This window comes from Marmota marmota, unplaced genomic scaffold (assembly GCF_001458135.2).
Source record: "Marmota marmota marmota unplaced genomic scaffold, marMar, whole genome shotgun sequence".
NCBI classification, from domain to species: domain Eukaryota; kingdom Metazoa; phylum Chordata; class Mammalia; order Rodentia; family Sciuridae; genus Marmota; species Marmota marmota.
This window is the reverse complement of record NW_025999842.1, coordinates 20786408-20806627: the sequence shown is the minus strand read 5'-3', so window position 1 is coordinate 20806627 and position 20220 is coordinate 20786408. Positions and strand designations below refer to the sequence as shown.

General features: G+C 31.8%; 1 protein-coding gene across 9 annotated transcripts in view; it reads left to right on the top strand.

The window, feature by feature from the left end:
* Ascc3 (activating signal cointegrator 1 complex subunit 3) overlaps positions 1-20220 on the top strand; it is a 355403-nt gene that overhangs the window by 220457 nt on the left and 114726 nt on the right. For 7 of the 9 annotated variants that reach the window (XM_048814551.1, XM_048814518.1, XM_015499653.2 and 4 more), the window contains 9 exons: positions 400-625; positions 2497-2651; positions 4113-4211; positions 5086-5254; positions 7801-8021; positions 15678-15763; positions 17090-17256; positions 18541-18686; positions 18820-18940. In XM_048814551.1, the coding sequence (XP_048670508.1) occupies positions 400-625; positions 2497-2651; positions 4113-4211; positions 5086-5254; positions 7801-8021; positions 15678-15763; positions 17090-17256; positions 18541-18686; positions 18820-18940 (1390 nt within the window). Of the gene's footprint in view, positions 1-399; positions 626-2496; positions 2652-3620; positions 3889-4112; positions 4212-5085; positions 5255-7800; positions 8022-15677; positions 15764-17089; positions 17257-18540; positions 18687-18819; positions 18941-20220 lie in introns of those variants that run through there. The other 2 variants (XR_007351808.1, XM_048814634.1) reach the window with 2 other exon arrangements.

Genomic DNA, 20220 nt, shown 5'->3' with positions numbered 1-20220 from the left:
TAGTGCTTTGGGTAGTGTGGCCATTTTGACAATATTTATTTTGCCTATCCAAGAACATGGGAGATCTTTCCATCTTCTAAGGTCTCCACCAATTTCTTTCTTTAGTATTCTGTAATTTCCATTGTAGAGGTCTTTCACCTTTTTTGTTAAGTTCATTTCCCAAGGTTTTTTTTTTTTTTTTAGGCTATTGTGAATGGGGTAGTTTTCCTGATTTCTCTTTCAGAGGATTCATCACTGATGTAGAGAAATGCATTTGATTTATGGGTATTGATTTTATATCCTGCTACTTTGCTGATTTTATTAATTCATTCTAGAAGGCTGAGTTTGAATAATAAATTTACTGACAAATTTAAAAACACATTGGACCTAACAACCCAATCTCCCCATTTTATTCTTCAGAATGCAGCTAGAATCGTTCGTGCCCTTTTTGAAATTGCTCTGAGGAAACGTTGGCCTACCATGACCTACAGGCTCCTGAATCTTAGTAAAGTCATCGACAAGAGGCTTTGGGGTTGGGCTAGCCCTTTGAGACAATTTTCAGTGTTACCACCACACATTCTAACAAGATTAGAAGAAAAAAATCTTACTGTAGATAAGCTGAAAGATATGAGGAAAGATGAAATAGGTAAGAAGGGGGAAAAATTGCTTAAATGAATTTTTCTGTGAAAATAAAATGTTTTACTAGATATAAAAGTATTGTGAATTTTTATATTATTCAACATAAATTTATTTTTCTTCTTTTTTATTTCTGTTTTTTTAGTACATTATAGTTTTGACATTCATGAATTCATGAATTCATATAACTCATATTTTATATGTAGGTTCAAATTTTGAACCTACATATAAAATCTCCTTATTTATGCAAAAGAGCAAAAATCACTCCAAATTTTATGAAGTTATTTAGCAGAATTAGCAATTAAGACTGGATGTGGTCACACATGCTTATAATCCCAGCAGTTCTGGAGGCTGACTGAGATAGGAGGATCACAAGTTCCAGGTCAGCTTCAGCAACTTAGCAAGACCCTGTCTCAAAATTAAAAAAAAAAAAAAAAAAAATTAAATGGGCTAGGGATATTGCTTAGTGGCTTAACTGCCGGCCCTGGGTTCAACCCCCACTACCCACTCCAAAAGAATTAGCAATTAAAATAGTTTATATTAGCAAAGTTTTAAGTATTTTAAATGTAGATCCTACCCATACATGAAAAGAATCATTCAGTGATATTTATTCTCATTTTGTTTCTTAATGTTGAACTAATTTCAAAGATTTTGTTATATATATCAGCAGTATTACAGTAAAAATTTAATTGAACAATAAGCTCTACATTCTCCAGAGTTTCTAAACAAGCTTAATTACACAAATATGCCTTTAAACCCAGTTGTTATCAGTGCATACATAGTATTCAGTGCCCAGCATTTTGTGTAATATTGAAAAGTTATTCCTAAACATACATTTCCACAAATCCTAACATTTATTGAATAAATGTATAATGCATTATTAGACAGTATTTATTTCTGCAAAGGATAAACATTACACATGAAAAGAATCATTCTGAAGACAAATAAGAAGGAGGATTACTTCTGGCAAGAATTCTAAAGATGAAAATGAGCTCAGTGGCACACCCCAGTAATCCCAACTGCTGGGGAGGCTGAGACAGGAGGACTTCGAATTCAAAGCCAGCCTCAGCAAAAGCAAGGCACTAAGCAACTTAGTGAGACCCTGTATTAAATAAAATTACAAAATAGGGTTGGGTATGTGGGTCAGTGGTCAAGTGCCCCTGAATTCAAGCCCTGGTACCAAAAAAAAAAAAAAATTCCAAAGATGTTTAGAGAGGCTGAGATAGTTATTACATTTGTAGTCTAAGATAGAGTAGAAAAAAGGGCAGAAAGAAAGAGGGATTATTAACAAAGTAAGTTGACTGTATACATATTGCACACTTGATGCTTTAAAATATAATCTATTTTCACTTAATTGCTCAAATCAGTTAGTCACATTTGTTTTTTAACAGCCTCTACCCTTGATATTCCCATGCATGTCTGTATTCCAGAACCTGATTATTTTATGTTTTCTAGAAGTGGGCCTGGGTGGATGAGTTGTATTTAATTCCTGAAGCATTTCTTGTGATTTTAGAGTTCTAAAGTAGACCCTGAATAAACCAGTGGCTATGTACATAAAATGTTAAATATTTCTGTATGTGTTCTAAACTAACTCAAAAAGAAGTAGTTCCGTTTATAGTAGTTTAAGCACAATATCAAGGCTCAGAACCCTATTAATACCTAAAGGAACCTTGATACTGATTTCCAGAGCTATGAATTGCTAATTCAAGTTAACTATTACAAAATATTCAAACATGCCAGGTCAAGAATGTCACCTATTCTACATAGCAAATCATAAAACAAGCAATAAAATCACCTACTCTGAAATCCCATTTACAAGTCAGATTATATTGCTTTTTTTCTGTCTGGACACATTTCTTCTATGTGATATTTTTCTTTCAGGTCACATTTTGCATCATGTGAATATTGGACTGAAGGTCAAACAATGTGTGCATCAGATTCCTTCTGTTATGATGGAAGCATCCATTCAGCCTATCACACGGACTGTCCTCCGAGTGACACTCAGCATCTACCCTGATTTCACATGGAATGATCAGGTAGAAGTGGAAAATATCTATATCTATATTAAACTAAAATGTCTGTACCTCAGATTTTACTACACCTCCCTACATCTGTCCTCAGAGAGCCTAGGGAACTTAACTTTGCAACACTGGACAATATTTTAGTGGTTTCAAATCCATGAGAACTTTGCCGTTTATTTTTGCCCTCTCTATTGACTCTCATTTTTGCTTACCAAAAATCCATTTTTAAATCATGATGTCTCTCAAAATACTGTTCTCTCCTTTTCTTAAACATTAGACTTGTAGAAAAGGTATTCTACATTTTTTTTCTTGTCACCAGTTTCTTTTCTGCTAAGACTGCTTCCTCAAGGATCTCTAATATCTGATTGACCAGTTGCCATAATAAGCAGATTTTTTCAGTTATTTTCTTTCTCTGATTAGATAGCATTTTATATGTAGCTCTTCCCTAGAATGTCTTTTCTTGATTCTTGATGCTATTAGCTTCAAGAATGTAAAACCTAACTTGCCTCAATGTGATTTACGTAAGGTAATATATCCTTTTGTACAATAAAAGGTCCACAGATCAGATAGGCCCTAAGGATGGTCCAGTCTTGAGGATAATAGTATTGTTCAAGGCCCAAGATCTTTCCACTTCTTTGCTCTGCTCGCATTGTTGGATACTTCCCAAATGTTTTCCTACTTCTTTTTTCACTTTTAATGGAGTAAGGGGAACACATACCCACTTCCTCAGACCACAACATAAACTGTAAGCCCTCTTCCCACACATAATGCGCCCCCACCAGTCTAATTAGGCCAAGTGTTTGTTATGGACTTCTCCTTTACTATAGATATTGTCAGGAGAATGCCATGAGCTGATTGGCTTTATGTGAATCAAAATTATCCCAGGTGTTATGGTTTAAATGTGGTGTCCCCCAAAAGCTCATGTGAGACAGTGCAAGAAGATTTAGAGGAGAAATGATTGGGATGTGATCTCCTTTTCATGAGTCCCTGAGGGAGAAGTGAATACTGAACAGTATTGGACCGTATAAGGAAAAAAGAGAGATTGGCTTATATAAACAAAATATGGTATATGTGTCCAGTGGAATATTATTTGACAATAAAAAGAAGCAAAGTACTGATGCAGTTTAAAACATGGATGAACTATAAAAATATTATGGTAAGTTTAAAAAGCCAGTCACAGAAGACCATTTGTTATATCATTCCATTTAACAAAGTGTTTAGAATAGCCAAATCTATACTTCTAATGAATATAAGTACTCTCTTGGAGGTGATAAAATTGTTCTAAAATTATATTATGTTCATAGTTGTACAACTTTGTAAATATGTTAAAACCATTGAACTGTATACTTTAAATGAGTGAACTTTGTTTTATAAATTATATATCAAAAAAGTTGTTAGACTAATAGGTGCTGATATGTAAACAGTACTGTTACTTGAGTTATGATTTTCATAGTACTAGGATAATTTTTCTTCTAGGTCCATGGGACAGTAGGAGAACCCTGGTGGATTTGGGTGGAAGATCCTACAAATGATCATATTTATCATTCACAGTATTTTCTAGCTCTTAAAAAACAGGTGAATATAACATTATTATTTAGCTATCATAAAAAAATATAAACAAGTTTTGTTTTTTACTATCTCTCTGATTTCAGAGTGCCATCAAAGTTTTGTTATGTTCTGTTTTTCTGTTTGGTTTCAAAGGAACATAGAGATTCAGTGTGACAATATTGATTATTCAGTCTGATCCTAGTTCAAGAAATTCATTTATAATCTTTACCATGGTTTAAGGCATGGCTTCTAGAGGCGTGGAATATATAAAATAAGGGGGGTAAAAATAATTTCCTGCAAAATAATAAATCACTTAGTGAAAAGATCATTCCTTGTCAAATTCTCTGTAAAGACTCAATAGTTGCTACATCTTTAACTCATGTTTTATTTGTAATTTCTCTTTTTATCAAAGAGAAAGAAAGCTTCCGATTGAAAATCTTGACTGGATAGCAATAGTATTTTATAGCTATATTTTGTTTTCATGCATTTATCTTCTTGATAACCATGTAACCTATTTATTTTTAAGAGGTTTCAGATATTCCACTTAAGATACTGATCAGATTTAAAGAAAAATATTAAGTAAATAATAATATGGTACTTGAAATTAAAGAAATCATGAAATAATTGAATGAATCATGTTTGGGAAATTCTGATAATGAATCAAACTGGTAACATGTCATAATGATAACATATATATAAATAATATAAAGTGAGTATAAATTCTTACCTTCTGTTATGTCAAATAATCCTCAGAAGGAAATCGCCTACAAGTTACTGTAGTACCTGAATATCTGAGCTATTTAGAAATCCAACATAGTTTATTTTTATTACATCTTGTATAGATAAAATTAAGAATTGACTACTAAGAACTTTATTTATTTTAGACTTTATTTCACATTAGGTCATTAGTAAAGAAGCTCAACTACTGGTATTTACAATCCCTATTTTTGAACCTTTGCCTTCCCAATACTATATCCGAGCAGTTTCTGATAGATGGTTAGGAGCCGAGGCTGTTTGTATTATCAACTTCCAACATCTGATTCTACCAGAGAGGCATCCACCCCATACAGGTAATAAATTGAACATTAATGTGTTGATGTGAATTATTGAATTCCCAAAATTGTTATTTTAATTAATGTTGACAAGTATAAAGTTGTTTTATTCTGAATCAAAGTCCAACTTACTTGACAATATTGTTTCTAAACTGTATGTTCAAAATTTTCAAAATCAAATATGTATATGCAGATAGTCAAATTGTGAACCTTTAATTTTTGTTTATTTAAGCTCCAAAAGCATTAAAGTAGGCTTAGTCAATTCTGATAATTATAGTAATGATGAGAGTTACTATTTCTGTGTTACTGGACTTTCATCTGTACATATAATCATTATTTCTCCATATAGCCTTCCTTTTTCATTGCAATTGTCATTTATCATTTAATCTGTATTCTCTGTGAAACTTTTGAGATATCTCTTTTTTCTTACATTTATTCCAATTTACATAAACTTATTTCTAGTACAGGTTATCTTTTATCCAAAATGTTTAAAACTCGAAGTGTTTCAAATTTCACATTTTTTTTTAGATTTTGGAAAGTTTGTATATATATAACAAATTATTAAAAGGGATATAGAGTAAGAGCATTCAGCAGCATTTTTTATTGTTGCAATGTATAAACTCTAGGTTTTTGTAACATGAACAAATGCCTTTCTATTTTGATTTATTAAAAAAGCAAAATTTCATGAATAAATCTTTGCAGTGATACTTTCAAGTACCCCTGAAATCTATTTCAAAAACATCTTGAAACTAATTAGTGTACTAATTTCATTTCTTGAGAATTCACAGTTGATGAGTATTGATTTTCAGAGATCCTTACTTTACTTTACAGACATAAATTAGGAGTCAAATTTTCTTTCCCATATATTTCAGACAAACTGTTTGACTTTTCAGAATAAAAATGTTTTCTGACTACTTTAAATAGCATGCTATTTGACAGTCCTTTCAGAAGTGAAAGGAGACCTAAATATGACTTGATAATCTTTCATTTTGTCAAATGTACACCTTATTCATATTATTCATTGAGAGATTCTTTATACTACATCTCAATTTCTCTTTGATATCTTGGCATAGCAAAACCAAAAAATTTTATCAAAATAGAATGATATTGAGACTGTATTATCTAGTAATCTACTTATTGCAGAGGATCTTTCTGGTCTTATTTCATCAAATGTGCTTATGTGATATCTAGAATCTCATAAGTTCAAAATATGTGGAAGTGATGATGTTTTAACTTAAAATATATGCTTCTAATATCATTGCTAGGTTTCTTTCTTTCATTAAAGTACTTAATTCTACATATATTAGCATTATATGTTAATGCCAATTTAATAATTTCTTTATTAAGCAACCAAATACATATCAACCTATTTATATAATTAGCTGATGTAGTATAAACATACCATCTAGGTAAAATCACTGTAATAGATCATCTTAATTTAACATTGTCAATAACTGTGCATTTGACATTGTACAATGTTTTTTAGTCTTTTATTTAAAAAAAAAAATGTTTGATTAGCATTGCATGCCTTATCTTTATTTTGGGTTTTTTTTTTTTCCTTTAGGGACAAGGTACCCAGGATTGAACCCAAAGGGCACTTAACCACTGAAGCACATCCCCAGTCTTTTTATTATTATTATTATTATTTTGAGAGATAGGATATCACTAAGTTGCTGAGGCTGTCGTTCAACTTGGGATCTTTCTGTCTCAGCCTCTGAGCTGCTGGAATTACAGGCCTGTGCCACCATGCCTGCCTAAGTTAGTTTTTGTTTTTAAGTACATTTTTTAGAAGAAAATTTACCATATTTTTCATTTTGCAACCATACTATAAAGGTCAGATCAATGTGTCCTTTTAACTGATTTTTTTATATCTTCTTTTTTAAACTTTTCTAATAATTATCTTATTTCTTTGGCACCCAGTCCATATAATGAGAAGCAACCAAATCTAGTGTCTTTCAATACATAAATTTACTTTACAGACATAAATTTCCCCAATGATTAGTGAAAGTAAGAAGACCTGTACCCTTTAAGGAGAGTTTTTGGTTTGGTTTTGTTTTGTTTTACTCAAGGCATGCTGTGTTCTGAAACTACTATCCTTGTTCCTTCCTGAGTAAGGCTAAATTCATTTTTGTTTCCATTGGCTGTACCAAAAGCTCACTCAGCTACTCAGGATTGGTCAGTGTCTAGCAGATCAAAAGTAATCTGTTGTTAGTGACCCTTCCAATACTGCTGTTTACAAATGGTTTTCATTGTTTTACAAATTACGGCAGATTTATTTTTGTACCATAACATACATACTTTCATGTACTTTTATTCAAGTTATTTCTCTTTTTGGAAGAGAAATATATAGTTGGTTTATAGGGAACTCTACAATAAAAGTGGTCTGTTTATCAGTTATGTTAAATGTAGTGACTGAATAAGATGTGTCACTGGTGTATAAGAACTTATATTAAATATGTTCTTCTCTTGAGATAATTAGGAAATGTTATTCTTTAAAATACAGTATTCAGTATTGTGCATGTTTTTTCAGTTATTGTATAGAAGTATCTGTTGGATCTTTTCAGAATTACTGGATCTTCAGCCTTTGCCAATTACGGCTTTGGGATGTAAAGCATATGAAGCCCTGTACAACTTCAGCCACTTTAACCCTGTGCAGACACAAATATTTCATACACTGTATCACACAGACTGTAATGTCCTACTTGGAGCACCCACAGGATCAGGAAAGACTGTTGCAGCTGAATTAGCCATTTTCAGAGTCTTCAACAAGTATCCCTCCTCAAAGGTATGTTGAACATATTGTGTGCTTATTATATTCAGTTAGAAAAGATAGTTAATGTCTCTAAACTAGCCAGGTCCAAATATCCTGGCATACTCTGGTGAATAGCTTTGTTATACTCTCAGTGAATTTTCCAGGGGGCCAGATCAGTATTAGAATAATTTGTTGCAAAAAAATTGATATCAACTTTGGAGTCTTCTAGGTGAATTTCTCATGTATATAGTGCTCACACATCCTCATATCTATAATTCATGGGTACTTCTTTTATGAGGTAATTAATTCTTAGCTGTACTTGTTAGGTATATAACAATTCTTAATCATTCTTTGGATATGAATGAAATGCTAATACTTTAAAACACTTTGATTATACACAGGAAATATAGACATAACTTATGCTACATTCCTCCAAATATTGATATTGCCAATTAATGTCAAATAACACTGGAATCAAATAAGTATTGATTTTTAATTTTTTTAAAACATAATATTTAGTAAATTTTTTCCCAGTGCTATTTTATTTTTAATAAAGATGATTTATATTTGAGGTGTTCAATGTGATACTTAAATATACATATACATTATAAAATAATTGCTAGAATCAAGATAGCTCAGATATCCATCACTTCAGATAATTACATATTTTTGCAGTGGGAACATTTAATATCTAGTCAGCAAATTTCAAGTCTATTAGTACAATATTATTAAATACAGTCACCCTTCTGCACGTTAGATCTCTAGAACTTGTTCTACATAAATGAAACTTTGTATCCTTTAAGCAATATCTCCTTATATCCCCCCACTTTCACCCCTCTCAACCATTATTTTACTCTGCTTCTATGAATTTGACTTTTTAAAATTGCACCTGTCAGTGAAATTATTCAGTGTTTTGTTGTTTTCAGCTTATTTCTCTTAACACAATGTATATTATTGCAAATGGCAAGATTTTCTTCTTTTGTAAAGCTGAAAGATCACCCATTGTGTTTCAGTTTCTTTTTTCATCCATCTTGGGTCACTTAGACTGTTTCTTTATCTTGGCTTTTCTAATCAATGATGTAATAAACATAGAAGTGTACATGTCTTTGAGATATTGATCTCATTTCTTTTGGATATGTATTCAAAAGTAGAATTCCTATGATGATGATGATGTTTTCTATGTATAATTTCTTAAGGCTCTCCATGTGTATTTTCCATAATGGCTTCCCCAACTACATTTCTACCATCAGTGTGTAGCAGTTTCCTTTTCTCCACATCCTTGCCAGTACTTTCGTTGTTTTAATAGTATTCGTTCTAACAGATGTGAGGTGTTGACTCATTGTGATTTTTAAAAAATATTTATTTTTTAGTTGTTGTTGGATACAATACCTTTATTTTATTTATTTATTTTTATGTGATGCTGAGGATCGAACCCAGGGCCTCTCACGTGCTAGACGTGTGCTTTACCACTGAGCCACAACCCCAGCCCTCATTGTGATTTTGATCTGCATTTCCCCAATGATTAGTGAAAGTAAGCACCTTTTCATGTCTGTTAGCCATTCTGTATTTCAACAGAATGATATCTATTTGCCTCATTTGTCCCTCCACCTTTTTTTTTCTATAATAGAATTTTTAGGCTTTTTGTTCTTGGGTTATGAGTGCCTTATATGTTTTGGATATTAACACCTTATTAACATCTGCAAGAATTTTCTCCTATTACATATGTTATTTTTTTAATTCATTGATTGCTTCCTTTTCTGTGCAGAAGTTTTGTAGCTTTGGTGCACCCCTGTTTGTTTATTTGCACCTTTTTTTCCTGTGTTCCTGGGAACATATTCAAAAACTCATTGCTAAGACCAGTGTCAAGATCTTTTTCCCTGTTTTCTTCTAGGAGTTTTATGGTTTCAGATCTTACATCTAAGTTTTTAGTAAATTTCAAGATAATTTTTGCATATGGTGTAAGACAAGGTTCCAGTTTTATTCTGTTAAATGTAGATGTTCAATTTTATCAACACCATTTATTGAAGCCTATCCTTTTCCTTCTTGGTATTCTTGTCAGATTAGTGACAAGATGTGTGTTTATTTCTAGACTCTATTCTGTTCTGTTAGTCTATGTGTATATGTTTGTGCCAGCGCCATACTATCTTAATTATTGAAGCTTTGTCTATAATTTGTAGTCAAGAAGTAGAATGCCTCTAACTTTATTCTTTCTCAAGATTTCTTTGGGTTTTGGTTCTTCATGGTTCCTTAATAATTTAGATTTTTTCTGTCTCTAAGAAAAATGCTATTGGCATTTGTTAGGGATTACATTGAATCTGTAGATTGTTCTGGGTAGTTAATTTCTTACTTTTTTTCAGTTAATCGTTTAATTTTATTTTATATGCTTATAAAACAGCATAATATGTCTCAGATTGCAATAAAGTCTACTGTACTGGAAAGTGGAAGCTAGAAAAGGAGACTGTGATCCAGAATGGGTAGACACTTTTTCATACTTTATGATGGCAAGTTTCAAAACTTCACTGGACCTTTATTCCTTGATGAAATAGATGAACTGTGATTGCACACGTTTATTCTGGTTCTCATGTTGAGGAATTTTCTCTGTTGTTGTCAGTACTCCTTGAATAAATGTAGAAACAGGGCAAACTTAATTTAACTAAATAAAACTCCAAAGGAAACAGAATGATTTCATTACATGAAATCAATCAGGGGCTTCCAAATTTTTCCATAGTTTGTCAAAGAAAGAAAATCAGGTTTTTGTTCTACCCCCACTACCAATTTATTGTGTGACAGAAGGGTCGTCACAACTTCTCTGGAACTTTTTCCTAAAAAATTGTATTAAATCATTTCTAAAGTCCCCATCATTTCTGAAATTCTAGAATTCTTTGATTTTAGCTATAACCTTATGAAAAAGAAAGGGTTTTTTCTTTTTTATCATTATTATTTTTTTTACATGACAGTAGAGTATATTTTGAAATATTATACATACATAGAATAAGTATAACTTGTTACAATTAGGATACTATTATTGTGGTTGTACATGATGTAGTGTTACACTGGTCATTTATTTATATATGAGGATAGGAATGATATTCCATATTCATTCTACTGTCTTTCCTATTGCAGTCACCCCTTCCCTTTCCTTCATTTCCCTTTGTCTAGTCCAGTGAATTTCGAATCTTCCCCTCCTTTGTTGTGAGTTATCATCCACATATCAGAAAGAACATTCTGCCTTTGGATTTTTGTGACTGACTTATTTAACTTAGCATGATATTCTTTAGTTCCATTTACTAACAAGCAAATGCCATAATTTCATTCTTCTTTATGACTAGGTAATATTCCATTGTGTATATATACCACAATTTTTTCATCCATTCATCTCTTCAAGGGCACCTAGGTTGGTATCATAGCTATTTTGAATTGAGCTGTTATAAACATTGAAGTAGCTGTGTCACTGTAGTATGCTAATTTTAAGTCCTTTGGATATAAAGAAAGGAGTGGAATAACAGGGTCAAATGGTAGTTCCATTCCAAGTTTTCTTTTTTTTATTATTTCTTACATACATGACAATAGTGGAGTGCAATACATTCATAATTTTTTGCATTACGATTCTTAATACACCTTTATACCACAATTTATCAAATCTCTGTATTTATAGTGTTGACTCTAGCTCAGCAGTTCCTTCGACACAGAATGTACAACCATTCCAAGTTTTCTAAGGAATCTTCAGACTGCTTTCTGAGTGTTTGCACCAATTTGCAGTCCCACCAACAATGTATAAATGAACCTCTGCTATTCTGACTGGGGTGAGATGGAATTTCAGTGTAGCTTTGATTTGTGTTTCTCTAATTGCTAGAGATGTTGAACATTTTTTCATATATTTTTTGACCATTCATATTTTTTCTTCTGAGAAGTGCCTGTTTAGTTCCTTAACCCATTTGTCAATTGGGTTATTTGTTTTTGTTGTTGTTTACTTATTTATTTGGTTAAGTTTGTTGATTTCTGTATATATCCTGGAGATTAATGCTCTGTCTAAGAGGCTGGTGGCAAAGATTGTCTTCCATATTGTAGGCTCTCTGTTCACATTCTTGATTGTTTCCTTTGTTGTGAAGAAACTTTTTATTGATTTTTTTATTGATTTTATTTCTTGTGCTTTAAGAATCTTATTGAGGAAGTCCTTTCCTAAGCCAACATGGTAGAGAGTTGGTCCTAATTTTTCTTCTAGCATGTACAAAGTCTCTGGTCTAATGCCTAAGTCCTTGATCCACTTTGAGTTGAGTTTTGTGCAGGGTGAGAGACAGAGGTTCTTTGATTGATGTTGTATATTTTCCTTGGAAAGATTTTTATCTTCTTGATTAAATTCTAAGTATATTTTGATGTTGTTGTGAATGGAATTGTTTTCTTTATTTCTTTTCAGATAACTCATTGTTAGTTTTAATAAATGCTACTGATTTTTGTTTATTGATTTTTATGTCTTGTACCTTTCTTGACTTTGCTTATTAATTCTAACAGGTTTATTTTTTTAATGTAGCATTTAAGGTTTTCTTGTTTTTAAATTGTATGAGTATATTACATTTGAAATAGAGGTATCTTAGACATGTTGCAATTATGTGCTGTTTCTTCATCATTTGTGATTTCAGACTTCCTTTTTCCATGATTTTCAGTTAGTGTTTTTTCTTTCTTACTTTGTTTCTCTATTTTTTTAAAAAATATTTTTGTAGATGTATGGACCTTATTTTATTCATTTATTTATATGTGGTGCTGAGAATTGAACCCAGTATTTTTAATCTGTTATATGATTATTGATCCACAGAAATATTTTAGTAAAAAAGAAGAGTTAAGTTTTGTGCATGGTGAGAGATAGAGGTTTAATTTCATTTTGTTGCATATGGATTTTCAGTTTTCTCAGCACTATTTGTTGAAGAGGCTATCTTTTCTTCAATGCATGTTCTTGGCACCTTTGTCTAATATAAAATAATTGTAGTTTTGTGGGTTAGTCTCTATGTCCTCTATTCTGTACCATTGGTCTACCAATCTGTTTTGGTGCCAATACCAGGCCATTTTTGTTACTATTGCTCTGTAGTATAAATTATGGTCTGGTATAGTGATGCCACCTGCTTCAATCTTCCTGCTAAGGATTGTTTACCCTGCATCTAATAGAAGAAAAAGTAAGCCCTAATCTCCATCATGTGGGATTAGGCCCCAATTTCCTTAAGAAGCCTCCTGTGGCACAAGAATTAAAATCAAGAATCAATAAATGGGATGGACTCAAACTAAAAAGTTTCTTCTCAGCAAAAGAAACAATAAGTGAGATGAATAGAGAGCCTCCATCTTGAGACCAAATTTTTACCCCTCACACATCAGATAGAGCACTAATCTTAATCTCTGCGGTATATAAAGAACTCAAAAAGCTAAACACCAAAAGAACAAATAACCCAATCAATAAATGGGCCAAGGACCTGAACAGACACTTCTCAGAAGATGATGTACAATTAGTCAACAAATACATGAAAAAATGTTCATCATCACTAGCAATTAGAGAAATGCAAATCAAAACCACCCAGATTTCATCTCACTCCAGGCAGCTATTAAGAATACAAACAACAATAAGTGTTGGTGAGGATGTGGGGAAAAAGTTACACTCATACACTGCTGGTGGGACTGCAAATTGGTGCAGCCAATATGGAAAGCAGTATGGAGATTTCTTGGAAAATTAGGAATGGAACCACCATTTGACCCAGCTATTCCTCTCCTCGGACCATACCCAAAGGACTTAAAAACAGCATACTACAGGGACACAGCCACATGGATGTTTATAGCAGCACAATTCACAATAGCTAAACTGTGGAGCCAACCTAGATGCCCTTCAATAGATGAATGGATTTTTAAAATGTGGCAAATATGCACAATGGAATATTACTCAGCAATTAAAAAAGTAAAATCATTGCATTTGCAGGTAAATGGATGGCATTGGAGAAGATAATGCTAAGTGAAGTTAGCCAATCCCAAAAAAACAAATGCAGAATGTTTTCTCGGATATAAGGAGGCTGATTTGTAGTGGGGTGGGGAATGGGAGCATGGGTGGAATAGACAAACTCTAGATAGGGCAGAGGGTTTGGAGGGAAAGGGAGGGGGTGTGGGGTTATTAATGATGGTGGAATGTGATGATCATTATTATACAAAGTTTATGTATGAAGACATGAATTGGTGTGAATATATTGTGTATACAACCAGAGATATGAAAAATTGTGCTCTATATATGTAATAAGAATTGTAATGCATTCTGCTGTCATATATTTTAAAAAATCAAAAAGAAGAGTTAATACTCTAGTTTGAGACATTTTTTAAACAAGTGCTGTTTTAGTGAATAATGTATTTTATAAAATTGAAACAGCTAAAATATATGACTGGAATTTGTTAAGATCTGAATTAAAATTTAAACAGTTTGTTTCTCATACATTGTTGATGGGACTTCAAATTAGTATAACTACTTTGGAAAGCGATATGGAGATTTCCCCAAAGACCAGAAATTGAACCACCATATGATCCAGCTATTCCACTCCTTGGTATTTATCCAAAAAGTTTAAATCAGCATACGGGTACATCAATCTTTATAGAAATGCAAGTCATAATACTCAAGTTATGGAACCAGCCCAAGGGCCCATCAACATATGACTAGGTAAAGAAACTGGTATATATATATACATGGAAACTGCATATATACATGGAATTTTACTCAACTATAATTATGGCATTTTCCAGTAAATAGATGGAACTGAAGAACATCGTGCTAAGTGAAATAAGCCATATGTCAGAAAGGATTGAATTCTTTTTTTTTTTCACATGTGGAAGCTAGAGCAAAATAAGGGGGAAAAGAGGGAAGGGGAATTATTTGAAAATAGAAGGGAGATCAATGGAGTAGAGAAAGGGAACAGAGTGGGAAGGAGGTGGGACAGGGAAAGAGAGGAACTGTAGAATGCAATAGACCGAAGTATGCAATGTGAATTCCACATTTATTTATAACTATAAAGCACCAATTAAAAATAAATAAATAAGAAGGAGGACCAGTAGAGTAGAAGACAGGGAAGAGGGAATGGAAAGAAGCAGTACTGGGAGCTAAAATGTATCATCAAATTATATTCCATGCATATATGATTATGTCAAAATGAACCCCAATATTATGTATGACTACAATGTACTAATAAAAGTGCTAAAAGTAATAATTTAAAAACCTTGAAAAAAACTTCAAAATACATTACTTCTAAATACATTATTTCAGGAGTTACAGCTTAGATGAATCTTGAGCATAATAGGAAATCATATATTTATTTTTGTCAAAATCCTGATTTTTTGTGTAATATATATTCTCATAGTTTTATAAATGTATTAACATTGTTAGAACAGAATTTCATTATAAAATGCCTAAGGAAAATACCTTTAGTGTTTTTTTTAATTTTAAATTCACCTGTTAGTATTTTTATGATAGAATGTTTATGATGCATTAATTTTCTCTTTATTTTGGATACGTGTAGTTTAACTTAATGACCTTTTTCTCAATAATTTAAAAATTTAAGTATTCTGTGAAATTTAAAAACCACACTGTCCTGTTTTGACAAATTTTATGTTTATTTTATTTGAAAAATGACCTTATTGTTCTTATTAAAGTCCTATTGCTCATTGCCCCCTCTTTAGGCAGTTTATATTGCACCCCTAAAAGCCCTAGTTCGTGAAAGAATGGATGACTGGAAGGTTAGAATAGAAGAAAAACTTGGTAAAAAGTAAGTTCCTTTTTTTGTTCAAGAGATACACTTTCAATAGTCTGAAAACACCAATAAATGAAAGAGTTACATAATACCTATGAATATGTTTACAGTGTTTTTTTTAATCTTTTATTTAAAAGTTCATAGCTACTATAAAATGGTGTCAATATTCCCATGTTTTAAGATTGAAAAATGAACTTCTTTTAATTTCTTAATATTTATACTTTTAGGTGGCAGCTAACTTTTTCTATATATATTATAGTACATATATATAATTTTTCATATTTTTAGTTGTAGATGGACACAATACCTTAATTTTATTTATTTATTTTTGTGCTGAACCCTGTGCCTCACATGTACTAGGCAAGCGTTCTCTCACTGAGCTATACTCCCAATCCCTTCAATATGTTCTCATTGTAAAAGAAACATGTTATTTCTCTTTATTTTTTTCTCATGTTGTTCAGAGTAAATTCTAGAAACCACTTAAAAGGCATTGTGTATGGAGAGTACTTATGACATGTAAAACTTCTTTGACGAATATATTGTTTTTACTTACTATTTTTGAATATTACAAAACCATTCATTAAAGTATATAGCAAATGATTGTGGATAATTATATGTCCAATAGAGCATCACTAATTATATACCTCTACCCAATGCAAAAATATTGTATAACTATATAGATCAATGAGCTTTTTTATACACTGAATAAATGATCTCTAGGGATAATTGGAAAAAATAAGACTTTTAAGTAAACTGTCCTATCCCTTTTTTAAAAAAACGATAAAATACAAATATATGAATGCTTTTGGATGAGAATTAGGTGGGATGTTCCAGAGATGATTCACAACATATTCTTTGAATAATGTGAATATATTATATATTCAGTATCCTGGTATGTTTTAATTTATTTGTTATCTTGAGAAAATTTAAACCTAAGAAATGAAAGTTATACACAATCTATTATTATTGAGTGTCCCCTTTTATCAAGTTAATACTTTCCCTCATTAAAAAATAATAATGATATTTATTTCCAAAAATGTTTTTCCCCCCAAAGAAAAAAGATTTTAGTTCCATTCTGTAGAGGAGATAGAAGTTCACCTTTATAAATTCACTTAGAGTAAAGATTCTATAAATATAGTCAAAACAAAGTCTGACACTTTTGTACATCTGTATAAAAGATGTGTCAATGAATTGGATTTATATTTTTGACTCATTTCAGAAAATTTCAGAAATCAAAGAGGAAAAAAGTAGTTTTAAGCATCATAAAATTTTATTGGATTGATATATTGTTGCCTTTACAAGATTATGTGTTACTTGAGAGTCATTTTTATTTCCCTCCAGAGTTATTGAACTAACGGGGGATGTGAGTCCTGATATGAAATCCATTGCCCAGGCTGACCTTATTGTCACTACACCAGAAAAGTGGGATGGAGTCAGCAGAAGCTGGCAAAATAGGAACTATGTTCAGCAAGTTACTATTCTCATCATAGATGAAATTCATCTGCTTGGTTGGTACCACTCTTTCTAAGTAATTATACAAACTTTGAGTCTTTTTATTTATATTATTTTTAATTGACAGATAATTGTATATAATGTTGGGGTACAATGTAATATTTTAAGATGTGCACACATACGCACACACATACGCTCACACACACAGAGTGTGGAATAATTAAATCAAGCAAATTAACATCTGTTACATCAATTGTAATTTTTATGGTGAGACATTAGAAATTTATTCTTTTAGCAATTTTTAAATATACATTTAGCTTTTTCATTTCTTTCTGACTGAAAGACCTGACCAGAACTATTTTAGAGGAGTAAAGTTCGTTAGGTTCTCATGTTTTAAGAGGTCTCAGTCTATAAAAGTTCAATTTCATTGCTGTGGGTCTGAGGTATAGCAGAACATCATGGCAGCTCAGTTTATGGCAATCATGAAGCAGAAAGAACTCTGCTCACCAGAGACAAAATATAAACCCCAAAGGCAAACACCTAGTGACCTGTCTCCTCCAGCTATATTCTGCCTGCCTAGAATTACCACCCAGTTAATCCATATCACTGGGTTAACCCACTATAGATTACAACACTTATTATCATTTCACCTCTGAGTGTTCTTGCATTGTCTCACACATGAGCTTTTGGGGAAACCACATATCACAACTATAACATACATTATTGTTGACTATAGTTGGCCTGGTGTACTGTGTATACTCACACACTCATTTCTCCTGTCTAACTGAAACTTCATATCCTTTGGTCAATATCTCCCTATTCCTTTTCAACCCCCAGCATCTGGCAACTACCAGTCTACTCTTTATATCAATTTTGACTTTTTTTTTTTGATTCCACATATAGGTTAGATCATTCAGTTTTCTCCTGGCTTTATTCTTTTTACATAATGCCCTCCAACTTCATCCATAGTGTTACAAATGACAGAATTTCATTCTTTTTTATTGCTTAAAAGTATAAACATACATATATGCATATACACACATGAACACACACTTATATATACACAGCACATTTTCTTTATTCATTTGGTAACGGTCACTTAGGTAGATTCCATTTCTTAGCTATTATGAACAGTGCTGCATTGAACTTGAAAGCACATATATCTCTTCAGCATATTGATTTCATTTCCTTTGGATATATACCCAGAAATGGGATTACTCTATCATATGGTAGTGTTATCTTTAGGTTTTTGAGGAACCTATAAACTTGACTTCATGCCTGCCTGCAGCAGCCATTTTGAATTTGTCAAATGATTAATGTGTATTATTCTTATTTCCTAGGGGAAGAAAGAGGTCCTGTTCTAGAAGTCATTGTATCTCGAACAAATTTTATCTCCTCACACACAGAAAAGCCTGTTAGGATAGTTGGATTGTCTACTGCATTAGCTAATGCCAGAGACCTTGCTGACTGGCTAAATATTAAGCAGGTATGTGAAAGATGGATAAGTCAGGCAGTAACATGACATAGGTAGCCACATTAAGGAGGCATCGTAACATTATGAACATATATATGTTTGTATAATATATAAATTGAAATGGTTTCTCTCATCTTAACTATAGATGGGCTTGTTCAACTTCCGACCATCAGTACGCCCTGTTCCACTGGAAGTTCACATTCAAGGCTTTCCAGGTCAACATTACTGTCCCCGCATGGCAAGTATGAACAAGCCTGCATTTCAGGGTGAGCTTCAGTTTCTACTATTTCAGATTGAAATAGTAACCATTCTGTATTATAGCTATCAATTGTATTCTAAATGGTTTGGGTTTATTTTAAAGGGTAATAGTGGTCCAACTTATGCAAATATCTAAAGCTGATTACTTCAACTGTTAAGGAATATATATGTTAAACTACGTTGAAATTAGACATATCTCACAAAAGTGTCTTTGTAGTAGGATACAAATATGTAATTTTGAAAGCAATCAAATAATTCTATTAACATTTTCTTAGGACAATTACTAGTTTAAACAATGATCAATAGAAACAAGTAAAAATTCACATAATCTTTATTTTTACTAGAAACCATAAAACTTTCAGTACTTTTTTACAGTAATTTAGTTTTTGTTTTGTTTTTTCATTTTTCCATTTCTAAAAAATTCGTCAAACAGGAAAGATTTAAGAATAACACTCCTATTTTATTGAAACATGTTTAATTTAGACTACATTAGGAATATTTATTGTATCAATTAAAAATAACCTCCAAAATAAATTCTCTAATGTGAACTGCTGTTGATTGTGAGGTGACAGTTGTGAGGTGACTTTTTAGCTTCTGTAATTAGCCTTATGACAGAAGCAAAGTATTGATTGTAAGCTAGAGACCAATCTCAGCCATTCAGATTATTTACACCTCCACAGAAGCATTGTACAAAATCACTAATGAACAATAAATCTGCTGGGAACTGTTCAGCTACACCTGTTCTTGTAGCAGCAAAAATCCATTAAATGTTGTGGTTTAAAAAAGAGACAAATTCATTCATGATTGTGTGTACAAATGATACCAATATTGCAATAATATGTGAGTTTAAACATTGCTTTTGTAATGATTTACAATCAATTTATCCTTTATATACTATACTATTCTGATAAATGGTTTTAAAAAGTGGGAAATAAGATAAATGAGTTTATTTTTCATGTGTATTGTTGAAAATGTGTATATCTATTTAAGAAATGGCTGATTGCATACCATTAATGGAAATAAAGCATTTTGTATTTTGTAAATCAATAGTAAATAGCTGAAATTCCTGCACTTCTTCAGATACAGTATCAGCACAACTGCTGTCCTTATAAACTATTTATTACACTGGTAGTGATTACTGTATTTCTTTGAGTTTAGAAGTCAAGGTCATGTCAGCATTTCCATTATAAACCTTATATCTCAGGACATAAAAAGGAATTCTTTACATTTCAAACAAGAAATTACAACAAAGTTGAACTTTTTCACATAAAATTTGTGAATATCTCTG